This window comes from Neopsephotus bourkii, unplaced genomic scaffold (genome assembly GCF_033783945.1).
Source record: "Neopsephotus bourkii isolate Nb327-2 ecotype Australia unplaced genomic scaffold, CSIRO-AGI_Nbou_v1 NB_335, whole genome shotgun sequence".
Taxonomy (NCBI): Eukaryota; Metazoa; Chordata; class Aves; order Psittaciformes; family Psittacidae; genus Neopsephotus; species Neopsephotus bourkii.
Window position 1 is genome coordinate 718,207 of NW_026900841.1, and position 15,881 is coordinate 734,087.

The 15,881-nt window shown below is 43.6% G+C and overlaps 1 protein-coding gene across 1 annotated transcript in view; it reads left to right on the forward strand.

The window, feature by feature from the left end:
• Positions 1-278: 278 nt before the first annotated feature.
• Positions 279-15,881, forward strand: part of ABCA12 (ATP binding cassette subfamily A member 12) — an 87,061-nt gene continuing 71,458 nt past the window's right edge. The window contains exons 1-2 of the mRNA XM_061348135.1: positions 279-347; positions 4,093-4,186. Of these exons, the coding sequence (XP_061204119.1) occupies positions 279-347; positions 4,093-4,186 (163 nt within the window). The remainder of the gene's footprint in view (positions 348-4,092; positions 4,187-15,881) is intronic.

A 15,881-nucleotide genomic window follows, 5' to 3' on the forward strand; every position in this document is an offset into this window, starting at 1 on the left:
AGTGGAGACAGGCTGCTGCGCCTGCCTGCCTGCCTGGAGAGGAAGAACCTGTTGAATTTGCTAGGAGCTATTGCTGTGAGGACAAGAGCTACATTTCCTGGGAGTACAGCAGCCACAGGTGGATGAAGTAGCTGCTTTAGAGCTATGCTGTGGGGAAGAGGCAGAGGCTTGGATATTGGACACTGGATGCCCATTTGGGTTAGAGCCTCTGATTTTGCTTCCTAAGTCTGGGGAGGAAGAATACGCAGCCCCTTCACTTTTGGTCAGCTCAGCTAAGGATGGCTGCACTCTCTCAGCACTTGAGGATCCTGCTCTGGAAGAACTGGCTCAGTGTCAAGAGGCAGCCGGTGAGTGTGACAGGGGGAGCCTGGAAATCACAGGAATTGCGGAGCAAGGGGGACACTGCAGGAGAAGGAGGACACAGTTTTACAACAGAAATACTTTCAAGGTGATAGATGCACAGGGAAGGAAGGGAACGGCATGGAAGTGAAGATGAGCCTTTTAAAGCCAAAGTGATTAGGTCTTGGGTCAGAGCTCATGCATGAGGGCTCAGAAGTCTGCATTGAGTATTACGGATGCCACTGTTGTTCCCTTGGGGCAGCAGTCCCTGCAAACAAAACTATGCCCAAACTCATGGGCAGACCATTTCCAGCAATGTACAGAGAGCAATCTGAACTGCAGCAGCACCAGGGAGGAATATGTTCTTTTGGGTGGCATTGTGTGTCCAGACAAAGCCTGGCCAGTAGTTTTGCTCCAGTCTGATTTCCATACAGCTGCACTGTGATTCCAGCATAAGAAATGCTGCAGCTCATGGACTTGCATTGTGACAAGTCCTCTTGCTAGTAATCCAAATGTGGCTGGTTTTAAACTTGCTTTGCTGAATGGAAGCCTTGGTAGGTGCAGAAAATGCTGGCAAGAGAGAAAAATGGCAATGAAGGGTGTGATCTGAGGATGGAGTGAAAGGCTTCCTATCACCACATGCTTCTTGTAAGGTGCATTCTTACCAGTCCTGTCCTGCCTCTTGGTTTTGGAGCCCGATCTAGTTAGGTGCTGAGTTGACCTGACTCCTTATCATCCTCTGTAGGAGCTGTGGATGTGCTGTGCACCTCAGAGTATCTTCCACTGCTGTCAAGGATACAGAAGACTTTTTCTGGGATGCAGAGGAATCCCATCAAGTTACCCCTAAGCTCTCAAGAGAAATCCTAACAGCCTTGTTAAAAGGAGAAAATTTTCATCTCTTTCAGCTCTTTTGTCCCCACAGTCAATGGTAACCTAAGCCCTACCTGTACTTCTGACCTCATGGTCTCACTTGCTTTAATTCTGTTTTCCCAAGGAGCTGAAATATCAATTCTATAGAATTGAAATGCCAATTAAAATCTGGCAAAGTACTGATTATTTTATGGCAGCATTCCCTGCAACCCTCCTTCATTTCCCTCTCTTGCTCCAAGTCAGGGAGCTTGCTTACACTGGAGAGGGTGTGAGGAGGTAAACCCAGATCTCTGCTCCCAAACATCCTGATCTCTCTATTCTCCTGCTTGTGTTTTTTGTTTTCACATGTGTAGTCTGCCTTCATTTACAGACCAGGCTTTTAGAAAGCTTTTTTCTTTATTTTAGCATGTTTGTTTTGTAAGAAAGTTTTCCACTGTGCTGCTCAGTTTCTGATTAGGAGTGAAGGTGGCTCCTTCTGCTGCAGTGGTGTTGGCTCCCCTCACTGGTCTGATGGGTAGGGCTGACACCAGTCAGCTCCCCCCTGCAGACTCATGTGCTTTCCTACTCTGCTTGTCATCCTTTCCAGAGCTGGCAAACACATTTGCTTCTGCCTTTTGCCTTACACTTTATTTCCTCTGCAAACTCTCTGCAGATTCCCTGGAGAGAGTGCCTCTACCTGTGCACCATGGGGAGAAATCACTGCCTCTTGCATTTTTGCTGCTTCTAGGCAGTGTGATTGTTTAAACAGAATGAGGGGGGAGAGAGTGTGCCTGCATCCAGAAATGCTAACTAAGGTCTGAGAAATTAAATCTACTTTTAGCAGCAGAATAATCCAGCAACTAAAGGATTATGCAACCTACCTCACAGAGCTTGATGTCCCAAGAGCCAAACTGAGATTGGTTATGGCTCCATTCAAGTCAACATGTTCCACCTGCAACCAGTTTGGCCAAAGTGGTTGTCTTGGTTTTTGTGAACTAGAAGTGCCTGGTCAATGGGAAAGCTGTTATGTTGCAACTTGTGTGCCCAGCTACTATTTCCAAATGAATCAAAGGACAGAGGGACTAAGGGAAGAGCTGTGTGGAAAGTGGGGAGCATAAACCCTGCTTTAGCTTAAAATGGGGAGGTACAAAGATTTCCCTGAGTAGAAACAATCAGAATTCATTTCTTGCCCCAAGAATATGACAGATCTCTTGCCCTTCCTTTAGGCATCTTCTGCCTAATATCAGATTCTGTGCTGTTACCCTATAATTTTACTTTAGCCTACATGGTACTAAACAAGGAGGATGTGCTAATAATGCTGTTTGCTTGTGAATTAATCAGAGCTAAACAGCATGTTTGGGACTGATTATAGAGAAAACATATGATATAAGAAAAATGAAAATATATTAGTTTCAGTGGTCAGTCTTGTTAGAAGTTGTATATATAAAAAGCAGTAAGAGTACTGTCTGTGAAAGCTAAAATGTTGCTGAATGCTGAAGGTAGAGGAGCATCCTTTCTGAAGGGATGTGTGGGGAGGTGCCTTGTGGTTTGATGTCTGTCAGTTGTGTGCTTTTGAGGCATGAATCTTACTCCTAATTCAATGGCTGTGTCATCTCATCAGGGATGATAGGGATGGAGTTGCTGTGAAACAACCATCTTTAAGCCGAATTGCTCTCCAGGATTTGTTTTTCTGTCTGTTTGTTTTTATGTTCCAGTGACTGTTTCAGGAACTGAAAACACTTATGGGCTTGGAATTACTTTGGAAAACCAGTTTGGGGTAAAAAAAAATAGCAATGCAACAGTGAAAAATGGAATGATTTTGAAGAAAGACATCTTTGCAGCTTCTAATATTGGCATGAAAATAGCACAGCAATTTTGCAGCACGCGGTTGTTTAAGCTTAACTACTGGTGGACAGAAAGCACTATGCACTAGCCAGCTAATGCAAAAGCAGTTGCTGATTTGAATAATTGCATTTTCCTAGCTTACAAAACTCCAAGGCATGCAGTTTTAAGACCAACTCTGGGGCTCCTGCCTGGGTTGGTTTACTACAGTAGATGATTAGCAAGCTATATTTTCTTCATTCTTGTCCACTGAGACAGTCAACCCTGTGTCAGAGGCAAGACCTCTATAAATGTTCATGGGTTTTCCAAAATGCTAAGGCCAATTTTATAGCACCTCTTCCATCTCAGCTCTAAATAGAAAGGTGCCAGGGAGTTGGGCTGCTGGGGTCAGAAGCTCATATGAAGGATCCTGGTGATTGGTGTTCAAATGCGACTTCTCCAGTTGACTCATTACACAACTCCACAAATACCTTCCTTCCCTGTGCTTTGAGTTGCACATCTTTTTGATGACTACTATGAAAACATCCTTTCTTTGAGCCCTGCTGCGAGACTCAACTGCTGTTTGTGAAGAGCAGTGAAGCTTTTGGGGAAAGAAGTGCTGTAGACTTGTCAATTTACTTGTCAAAAACTTACATTTTGGGGTATAATTCAATCAAAGTCATTTTTATCCATTGTTTGAGCAGCAACATTCACTGAAAGTGAAAACAACCTTTCACACTTTATCTCTTTTATCTTGTGCTTCCAGAAGTCTTACACATCTCAGCGCGCTTTTGCTATTACATAGCAGTGTCTTAAAGCTTGTCCCCTTATAATCATCAGCCAGACTGAAGACCAGAAAGGCTTGTGTTTCTTTCAGATGTGTTATTTGCTCTTAAAATCTTACATATTTTTTTTTCTTCCTGCATAGATAATACTTGAGTTTAATTGTATGCATACCAAGATAGGAGTGATTTACAGAGCATCTCATTACTCATTTAGGGCAGCACTTGCACATTCCAACCAAGTTCTGGAGCACATAAATGTGACAAACATAACCGATCTATTTTCATTGCTGTTTTATAGGTATGGTCATTCATTTTAATTTCCTGGCCTGTGGTTGTTTTCATAATCTTGGCCATTATCCGCCTCAAATTCCCTCCAGAACCACAGCCAAACTGTAAGTAACTGGTTTGTTATGTCTTTGGGATTTCGTTCTCATTTCAGTGACTGATGTGTTAATTTGATGTGTTTTTTTACTTTTACAAATTGGGTTCTTTATAGTTTCCAGTGGAGGTTTCCTGGAATGCAGAATGCTGTAAAATGTGTGTGTTCCTCTGAGGTTGTTTCTGCTTCTATTTTATTTTTTCAAATTAGCTTTATTATTAGAAAACAACTTCAAAGCACTGTCTCATGGAGAGGCACTCAGTGCTGTTGCTGACAGCAGTATGAATTTACATGATAAATTGACGGACAAGAGGGCAGCTGGTGGAGATCTTCAGTAAAATGAGTAAGGGCGTAGGCTTCAAGTGTGATTATGAAGGTAAGGTAACAAACATGAGATTGGTTAACATGAAAGATTTTACCTTTTGTGTGTTACTGGCAAGAAGTACCGATTTAGGCAGCTTGCTACTAAGGCTCAGCTGAAGAGTGGTACCTTTTTTGGCTCCCGGGACCTGATGATGTAAGTCTGTGAGCACTTTCTAGCAAGTCAAAAAACAGCTTTTTGGGTGGGTGACTATCTGTTGGTGGTTAAATGAGTGAAGAGTTTGCACAAGCTGGTTTTGTGCTTGCAAGCCTTACTTCCTGGGTCAAGAGAACACATCTGCATTTCAGAGCATGGCTGAACCTAGATCTGCTCTAAAACACACTGATTTAGTGAGTGGTCACTGCTGTCAGAAGCAGCACATCCCAGCCCTGGGCACATTTGTTCATGAAGCGATATAGTAAAACAGAGCGAGGAGCTTATCCAAATGGAAGCCTTCTTCCTTTTCACAGTGTTAATTTTGAATTGGGTGAAATCTCTGATTCTGCTCTCTGTGGCCTCAGAAGTGCAGCCTGAAGGGAGGGGAGAGGAGTGAGTAAAAGGGCCCTCTTTCCAGTGATAGCCTGCCTTTGTGTTGGGAGGAATCAATCACTGAGCTACACTCTTCATTCATGCACCCCTTCTGCTCAATAGAGGGGTTCCTTGTTACAGAGACCCTGAAAGGTATGCAGGATTCTTGCTTCATGTTGCACAGCTAGCCTGCTGAATCACATCCCTGTGCTGCAGCACAAAGCTGTGAAGAGATATTACTGAGAGCCACAGTTTCCCAGCACAGGGTAGGAATAGGCCCTCAGAAATCACCACGCACCAGCTGATTGATAGGAGAGACACCAACAGGGACAACCTACATCAGGCTGTCATCAACTTGATAAGAATAAAGCCCTGGCATGGGCAACGTTGGATTTGTATATTTAGGGGAGGGAGACTGCTGCAGGGGGAGAAGAGGCAGTGTCTGGCAGCAGTGAGAGCAAGCAGCTGGATTCCAGTCTTTGTAGCCATCAGGTGTTTAATATACGGCTATGAGGAATCTGCTCTTGATGGCATGGATAACATGCTGGAAGTACCTCAGTGACATGTTATACTCTGATTAAAGTCTTTGCTTCTGTATAATTTGTGAGAAATGGCTACTGTGAAAAATACTAGATATGCAATTAGGTTAGCCCTTGTCCCGGAGAGCTTGCAGCCTAATCTGACTATAAGTTTGTGTATCTCAGGTTGTAATCAGGGATGGGAAGGCTGCATAAATAACTATCGAAAATGTCATAGGAAATATTTAATGGAGAAATATCTTTGTTGTCTTAGGGTGGTCTTTTGACCCAAAGCCCATCTCTGTCAGTAAAAGGCCTGTTAATATGCTTTGTAGTCTCTCCCAGACTTGAGGGTGCTAAGGCCCTGGAAGAGAGTGCCCAGAGAAACGGTGGCTGCCCCATCCCCAGCAGTGTTGAAGGCCAAGTTGGATGGAGCTTGGAACAACTGGTCTAATGGAAGGTTTCTGTGCCTGTGGCAGGAGGTTAGAACTGGATGAGCTTTAAGGGCCTTCCAACCCAAGCCATTCTGTGGTTCTATGCAATTCCCTTGAACCAGCTGAAGCAGGAAAGACAGGACGTGGTACTTTGTAAAAGCCCCAGGTCTTGCCACGTGTGGAAATGGCAGTCCTCCCACGGTACTCCATTGGTTGTGCTTTCTGCCCCAGATAAATCAAGTAAGACAAATGTCAAGAGAGGCAGCTGGATGGTAAAATATGAATTCTTTTACTCTACATGGCTATTAGTTTGAATTTATATTTATTTGGAGCACTTTGGCTCTGGATGATTGCATCTTTGAATTAATGGATTAGAAGGCATGTTCTTACGAAGCGCAAGTAGCTCCATCAGTTATGCTTTGCAGGAAAGGGGGAGATTGGGCAGGATCTTTGGACTTGTCCCCTTTTCTTCCATAGGTGGATTCTATTTTGAGACAAGTATCACAAAGTACGCAAGTCTGTCTACCTTAGAAGTGGATAACAGTAAGTCTGTATTGAAAGAGGTGCTGGAAAATAATGATTGTAATGTATTCTTGTGATCCAGATATTCAGATACCACCTAAGAATCCCAAGGGGATGGAGGAGAATGTTAACCAAAGCATCAAACAGCCAGTTTCTGCTGCTTTTCTAGTTAAATAAAGATAGCCTCTTGACTATTAATAATATTTTTTTGACACTTGGAAAAAATGTGTCAACTTTTTGCTTGAAAAGAAATAGAGAAAGTATTTGTGAACATTCTTTTCTATTAGAACATTGGACACATCTAGGAAAACTATTACAAGAGGGGGTTTTCTGTTTATTTTGAACAGGAATAAAATCCACTTTATGCTGAGTTCCAGTGCCTGCCTTAAAAAACACAATCATTAAGTAGTGATAAGAAGCTGTTTCCAGTTCTGCTGTCATGAGATTACTGTAGGTGGACAAAAAAAGTCAAGAAGCCCAGAATGAATGACACAGAGATAGAAGGAACTACTCAAATGCTAAGTTTTGGGACCTTAGTGATAACCCCACAGAAAATCAGAGTCTGTAAGTTTCTCTCATGTATTGAGTGCCACAGAAGTATCATGAAATCTATTATTTGCTCAGTTAAAATAGCTCAAATTGAAGACAGTAAGGTCTTCTGAAGGATGTCTACTATACATTCAATATATACAGAAATTACCAAGCAAATATCAATCAAGAACGAGCAAGTGGCAAGAGCTTCCCAGAAGAGCGAGTTGCTTTGAATGATGTTGTGTAGTACCTAGTGCAAGGGGAGCTTGTGCCAGACTAAAGTCTGAAGGGAAATGACATGTCAATTAAATGTCACCCATCAAGAGTATGCTCAAAGGAAAACTCAGAGCTGAGGAAAACAAGGAGCTGAAATCCATCTGTTACATAATTTTCTTCACAACTAAAGCATCTAGAGGAAAAAAAACACCTTCGCCTTTCTCCCAGGCATCTGTCTGATGATATATACCCAGGTCAGCAGAGACTGTTGTCAGGAGAAATTTAAAAGATTTCTCTCTCTTTGCATACCCAGTTCCTGTGATGATCTGAGAGTTTAACCAAACAAAACCCTCATCCAACTTACTATGCACATCACAGTTGTGGCTTTTTGACCTTGTTGTTACAGCATCTGTATTTGCTAGGAGGTACTGGGATGTGTTTTGTGGCATACATGTAGAATAAGAAGCTCTGGATTGGAAGCCTGCAGTGTGAAAGCCACTGAACTCGGTTTGATGGTATCTCCCAGTCTTCTGTGCCTCTATCACCTGTTCTCTGGAGTGAGTAGGGATGAAAGTCCCTTTCCGGCACTACCGGGTTTTGCAAGGTATGGGACCTGTATATGAGATACAATCTGTTCTTCAGGTCTCAACCCACTCAGTCTGCAGAGAAGCCCAATTACACTGTCACACCCTCCCTGCCTGCTTTCTTCCTTTTCTGTTCCCCTTCTTTTCCCTCCTGTCAGTTTGCCCTCATCATTATCCTCCACAGAAGCTCTCCTGGGTGTGGTTAGCAGTCCACTCACTCAGAAACCCTGCTCTTCAGTGCTAGACACCACTCAGCTCTGCTCCTTTGGCTTTCCAAGGGACAGCCAGTAGGCTCTTAAAGCCATACCTCATTCTGCATAGAAAGAATCTGTGTTCTTGACTCTGGCCTTAAATCCATCAATTCTGCCAGGGAATTTGTTCCCTGAACATTTTTCAGTGAAAAATGTTCTCAGTGTTTCTCAGTGAAACAACTCCTCCCACAATTTCCACCTGGATTTCGTCACTATTGTGGATATGCCTGAAGGGTGTACTGCATTCATTCATAGGTGTTTGGGATGGACTCAGTAGCAGTGCTCCACAAGGCTGCTCTTTGCAGCTAATATCTGGGGGGAATATCCTAATAGTTGAGCACTAGACTGTTGGCCAGTACCAGCATAGCTGCTGAGGTCTAGTTTAGAGCCAGAGCTGCATGCACAATTATGTAAGAGCAGATGCTCTGCTCTCACTCTTGACTCCAGTGCTCCTGGGAGAGGGCCCAGGAGAGGGGAGTCTCTGAACTACACTTCATCCAGTATTACTGTGATAGATAGCTAGGATTTGAACAGGTCCAGAATTGGCTGGGAAAATTAGTATGAATCACAGTGGAGATCTGAGAATCCTTAGGAGAGAGACTGTGGCTTGTGGTACCTGCAGACACATCTTTTCTATGACTTCTTTGCTGAGGACTGTTGCCATGTTAGAGATAACTGAGGCATAAGTTGCCCTTGTTAGAGCAGTGTCAAAAAAAGGTGGATACTCTATATTGCTTAAAAGGATAAATACAGATAGCATCCGCTTTCCCATAGGACTGAGGAAGCAGGTAAGGCAGCTGGTTGTGATGGGTACAAGGTTCTGCCAAGCACATGACAGGCAGTGCCTGTCACTCTCCATCACCCATGCCCCTTTGGCTGTTGCAGCAATGCAGTGGTAGATGAGTTCAGGGGGTCCTGCCCTGTGGGTCTGCATAACTAAGGATGTCAAACCACTTTCAGCTCTGACAACTCCCTGCCTCAATCCCAATGTGTTGCTCTGATGCAGAAGCCCCTTTGACTTTGTCCCACAGTTTCTTCCAGGAACTGAGAAAGGTCTTGAGCTAGGTTAATTCTCAACGTGAGTGATGGCTGTGTCTGCCAGTACATATGTGAGGGTAGATGGCATGGAGCAAGCTGACCACAGCACTATTCTTCCTCTGAGATACCATCCTGGAGATGAGAAAGCTCTGAAAAGATGCTTGCACTTTAAAGGAAATTTTTTTTTCACAGTTGGAGGGACCTGAAATAATTTCTTTTCCTAACAGTATGGAAAAATGAATAGGTTCCCATGCTTATTACAGAGAGTTGAGTTGGTGGCTCAGCTACATAGGTCACTCCATTCATTTGAATAAGTCATAGGTATTTATGCAAGGCATAATCCATCCCAAGGCTTCAACCTACTCTTTACAAGTACATCAGACTTCCAGATCTCCATCATTTGACTTTGGTGGAGCAGCCACAGTCCTTGTTTTCCTTTACTTTGCTTCATTTTGCTCCCCTTCTTTTCTGTCAATTTTCTCCTCTTTTTCAAACGCACACATCTCCACATCCCTGATGCTACCTACAGACTCTTCCACCTTGTGAGGGGTGACTGAAGGACATTTAGAGTTGGAGTTCCTGAGTTGCCAGTGTTGGGTTTTTTGTCCTCCTCAATGAATTACAACAGGGCATTGGGGCAGTCACTTAATTCTGACTCCCTGAGGCAGCTGAATACCAATGGTGGAACCTAGAAATGCAAACTTATTTTCCAGATGTGCTGAGCAGCTGGGCTTGGGCTGAAGTCAGCAGCTGTTGATGTGTTTCTGGAAAGTTCACTTTTGTTTAAAGAATCTAAACCTGGAATCTGGAGACTACATGGAGGCACTCAGTATTGACGTGTTGGTTTAGTAGACACAGGTTTTGTGCAGTTTGGGGGTTTTTTTCAAGAGTCTAGACATGGATTTAAGCTTTTAGGTTCCAGGTTCTTGCTGGGAATATCCTGACTCTCTTCTCAGGTCCTGTTTGTGTAGTGCCCTGCTGCTTATTTAGACAAGAGCAAGTTGGCTCTATTGCAGCAAGACCAAGTTAGCCTTTTCTGCATTAAATACTGCTTGTAAAAGCCTTGTAGGAAAAGCACTAGTGCACAGTTCCTCTTCTCTCTCTTGGTGTGTTTGTGCTTCAGGCAGTGTAGCATCCCTCCACAATACAGTCAACCTCCAGTGCCATCCCTGCTCATCAGCTTTGTCGTTTCGCCATCTCAACCTGAATTTGCAATACCTCTTTGGAGGTTTCCTTCTCCCTCCTTTGTTCTTTGTTCTTGGTTTGGAGGTTCTTTCTCCTCCCTTTACACCTACTTCTCCCACTCCTTTGCATTTTTTATGCTCTCTCATCTTTCTGATATCCCTGATCAGTACATGAAACCAACACAATCACATTCAAGTGCTGATTTTGAATTTGTTAAATCAGGGGGTGGAAGGTGAAGGTCTGTGGGAGAGAAGAACTGGCTTTCCTGGTCTTAATAAGCATGAAGCAGATGCTGTCTGTTCTGGGCTGGTCTTATTTGTGGAGCCTGAATTGCTCAAGGGAAGAATTAGGCAATAAAATGCTTCCTCCATTGAGGCCACCAATACCGAGAGGAGTCTCGCAGTGAGTTTTCTGCTGTTTTGATCTCACTGTTGTAGACAACTGAGGACATCGTGTTATTGAGACACTTGGGACAACAAGGATGCTGTCACTGTAAAGATGGAAAATGCAAGCTCTTGAATCTCCCCCCAGCCACACTGGGCATCTTGGGGGGAACGGATTTATCTGGGGTGCTGCTGAGCTTTCATTTTGAGAAACAGGATGTGGGAACTGGCATATGATTTCTAAATCAGAGTAGGCTGTGAGGTACACAGGGAAACTGATGTATGTGCAAGAGATGCACGCAACATTTTGTTACATAATTTATACAGGAGAAATAAGAAAATCCCTTGTAATTCATATGAGGGAAGGAAGATGGCTAAGGGTGAGACTGCTTAAAGCATAATGGGAAAGCAGAGGGGGAATGTGCATGCTCCAGGGACACTGAGACTTGGCCTAACACCAGATTGCCACTATTAGCGTGTGTAGTGGCTGGATTCCCTGCGCTGTGTTCCAGTGTGACTCTAATCCAATGGATATTGAGGCCTTTTGGTGTCTTGCAACTTGGGGGTAAGCTTAGGGAACCTCTTCTTTGAGTGCTGACTGCTCAACAGGTGATATCAGAAGAAGTCAGTGGCAGTTCTGCTGGCCAGCTAAGAAAAGGGTGAAAGAGATTGCCTGCTCTCTTTGGAATGGGTTTAAAAATGGCTTTTATGATATGAAAGTCAACAGTGGAATAGGGAGTGCAACATTGAACCATTAGTTCTGCTCCAGCACAGCTCTTAAGTATGTGATTAACCTGAAGTCTGAGTAATCCCATTAAAATCAATAGGACTAATTACTCCTGTGGGCTTTGGAGACACTCCTCAAGATTGGGGCTGTACTACCAGGAACTGTAACACTTACTGTCCTTACCCCTGTTTGTTGCAACAAGTGTGGGGCTGGTGTGGGCATTGATCTTGCAGGTGTGAAAAGGGTAGAGGAAAGTCTCAGCTGGCATTTGCCTCCTGGCCCTGCTCCCTCATTCCCACGTAGCTATGGAGGTCCCTTTCTCCAAGGTCACTTGTGAGTTTCAGTATACATGAATGTCAGAGTGTCACAGCAATTCAAGTGCCATGGCAATTAAATATTCTCATATCACAGATAAGGGATAGGCCAGTCATCTATTTGGGGCTTTAACCTGATCTAGTGGAAGGTGTCTTTGCCCATGTCAGGGTGTTTGGAATTAGATGAGCTTTAAGGTTGCTTCCAACCCAAACTATCCTATGATTCTATTAGGACCATTCCTCATGTGTGTAAAAAATACCCTGCTTCAAAATTAATCTTATCCCATAGATTTGATGATGGGGTTTAGTGTCTGCAGAGAGATCAAAAGTCCTAACATTATCATAAAGCTTTTCTACAAAAAATAGGCAGTTTAATTTGTTACTGATAAATATATGTGAACCAAGCTGGAGATGGGCAGATGCACATGGTTGAAGAATAACAGTATTGTCATCATGTCATGACACAGGCATGTTTGTCTTTGGCTGTTTAACAAATAAAGCATGAATTTAAAGTAATGCTGTGTGAGTACGGGAAAGATGAGAAAGGCAGTGAGAAGGTTGTGTGTACACAATATAGTTAAACATTTTGCTTAGAAAGTAGCAGTAAATATTTTCATTCTGTGTTGTGACTTCTTAGACAAATATAAATCACATCTGATAAACTCACTCTGGGTTAGACTCCCTGCTGCTGCTTGGTGATGACAGAGAGTGTGTAGGACCACAAAGCACAGTGTTCCCTCCGACACTCAAATCTTCAAAGGTTAAAGGTTTCTTCAGCTAGAATCTGAAGGGATTGTATCCAAGGGATCATAGAATCATAAAATGGCTTGGGTTGGAAAGAACCTTAAGATCATTTAGTTCCAACCCCCTGGTATGGGCAGGGATACCTCACACAAGTCGAGGGTGTGTCTAGCCTGGCCTTGAACACTGCCAGGGGTGGAGCATTCAGTACTTCTCTGGGCAACCTGTGCCAACGCCTCACCACCCTCACAGTAAAGAACTTCTTCCTTATATCTAACCTGAACTTCCTCTGCTTCAGTTTAAACCCATCATCCCTTGACCTGTCACTACAGTCCCTGATGAAGAGTCCCTCTCCAGCATCCCTGTAGGCCCCCCCTTCAGATACTGGAAGGCTGCTATGGGGTCTCCACACAGCCTTCTCTTCTCCAGGCTGAACAGCCCCAAATTTCTCAGCCTGTCTTTGTATGGGAGGTGCTCCAGCCCCTGTCATCCTTGTGGCCTCCTCTGCACTTGCTCCAACGGCTCCATGTTCTCCTTATGTTAATCGTATTTGGTAGCCACTGCCTAGTGTATTTTTGTGAATATGTCCAATTCTTTTATAAAGGAATGTCTGTTTTTCAGCATACTCCACCCTGTGGCAGTGAGTTCCACAACATTTTGGTATTTTATTTATTTTATTTTATTTTTAAAAGTCACTTTCTCTCCCTTTTGCCTGCTACCTCATGATCATAATGTGTTTCTTTGTCCTTGTGTTGCAAGGGATGTTCCTTTACTCACCCTTTTCATTGCTGATCATGGTTTTATTTATTTCTCTATCAAACCACTCTTTGGCCATCTTTTTCTTTGCTGAAGAGTCACAGTTGTTAAGTCTCTTTGTATGACTGAGCAATGATTGAATGCATTTTCACTTAAACACAATGCTTCCTAATGAAGCCATTTGCTCATTAGTGCCTCTAATTCACCAGTGAGGGAGCTGAGACTTGTATGGATTTTTTATGAACTATGGAAGGACTTAATGCATAAGGTATATGCAGTATCAGAGTGTGTGAGATCTGAAGCCAAGAGAATCTTTTCATGGCCAAGGAGTTGTAATGATACAACACTGAACTATGGATGGATAGAAAACAGAAAAACTCAGTATGCCTTTTTAAATTAATGGTGAAGGAGGAAGAAAATACAATTAATGTACCTACATTTATTTAAGAAAGCCATTCATAATGTAAATTCCACATCTTTGATAAGGAATAAATGGAATATAGATTTTGTCTGGTTTTGCAGGATAGATGGCAGAGCAAGGCAGAAAGCCCTGAAACTAGAAATACAGTGTGGGCAGAAAAGGGAGAAGGAATGCATGGGTGATCTTTAGAAAGCAAAAGAAATGGTTGTAATAGCTCCTTTTTATTTAAGGGGGTATGCATGTTCAAATGATGGGGCTGCAAAATATCTTTCCGAGTAGTAGAGCTGAGACTGGGGAACTGAGGGAAATGAAGATGCTTAGCAGTACACTGGGTGAGCTGGCTGGTAGTTTACACAGGAGACCACTTGAAAATACTACCTCTTTCCTTTCCTTTGCTCTGGTGTGGATAATAATTGCTGCTGTCCTCACAGCACTGATGTCCTTTGGCTCAGGCAGCCTCAGGTTGAAGGGAGTAACATTGGGGTTCATGGTGCTGTGTCTGTATTCTGTTAAAAAACCCAATTCCTTGAAGTCAGTGGTTGGACTCAGCTAATGCTAATGCCTGAAACCTCTGCAATGAAAGCAGCAAAATCAATGTGGCAGCATAGAACATTGTCCAGTTAGATGGAAACACTTCAGTCAATTTCAATTAATCTTATTGATTGTAGTGAAATAGTGATTTTCATCTTTCTTATGTGAAATTTATTATTACCCTGACATTTTTCATTGTTATTCTACCAAGCACCTTTACTTGAAGGAAAGATTTTTTGCTCATGTTGAAGGGAAGTATGTTGTAATTTAAAATATTCAGGAAAGTAAGATAGTTTTCTTCATTTTTTTTGGAATGGAAGAAATGTGGAAATGCCAGGATTTCCAGCGGCATGCATGTATTATAAGTGTCTTGTGTTTATTAAGACTGCTCTGCATGTCTTCGCTCTTCTCAGCTCTTGGAGATGTGGTTGGCCTGGCTAGATGATACTTGAGCATGGAGAACCAGCACTTGGCAGCTCTAAGCCCTTGGCCTCTTCTGCTCTTTGGGATTCCTGTCATGTTTTCTTTAGGTTCAGTGTCCTTCTTTCCATAGTGATAGAAAATCAAAGCTCTCAGTGAGAGGGGACAGCAAAAGCCCCTGCACTTGGGATTCTGCTGCTGGCAAACCCAGGAGTCAGTCTTTACTCACAGAATACAGATCTGGGCTCAGATTTTGGTTGCAGACAAGTCAATTTGACCAGAAATATGATGGGGTGACCTCTCAGATGTGGGGCAGCTGTGAGTGCAGTGATTTGTCCTTCTGGGCTCATAGGCAGTGTAGTGGGACCCTCCAAAGGTCATTGTAGTTTTAAGAAATTCAGAGGTTTAAAGCTAAAGGCACTGGGGAGAATGAAAAATTATGCTGTGTTGTGAATCTGCTCTATCATGTGGTGTAGGATCATAAAGATGGGGACTATAGATCTATGTAGATCCATATTCCTTGGATAGGAATCCTATCTTCCTATCTTCTGCAGCATGTAGGAGGCTGAAGGGATTCCGAACAGTAGAAATACTGACACAGTCTCCCACAGCATCCTCGCAGCTAAATTGAGGAAGTGTGGTCTGGATGATCGGGTAGTGAGGTGGACTGTGAACTGGCTGAAGGAGAGAAGCCAGAGAGTTGTAGTCTATGGGGCGGAGTCTAGTTGGAGGCCTGTATCTAGTGGAGTGCCTCAAGGGTCGGTACTGGGACCAGTATTATTTAATATATTCATCAATGATTTAGATGAGGGAATTGAGTGCACTATCAGCAGGTTTGCTGATGACACTAAGCTGGGAGGGGTGGCCGACACGCCAGAAGGCTGTGCTGCCATTCAGCGAGATCCGGACAGGCTGGAGAGTTGGGCGGGGAATAACTTGATGAAATATAACAAGGGAAAGTGTAGAGTCCTGCATCTGGGCAGGAACAACCCCAGGTTCCAGTATAGGCTGGGGAACGACCTGTTAGAGAGCAGTGTAGGGGAGAGGGACCTGGGGGTCCTGGTGGACGACAGGGTGACCATGAGCCGACACTGTGCCCTTGCGGCCAAGAAGGCCAATGGCATCCTGGGGTGTGTTAGAAGGGGGGCGGTTAGTAGGTCGAGAGAGGTCCTCCTTCCCCTCTACTCTGCCCTGGTGAGACCTCATCTGGAATATTGTGTCCAGTTCTGGGCCCCTCAGTTTAAGAA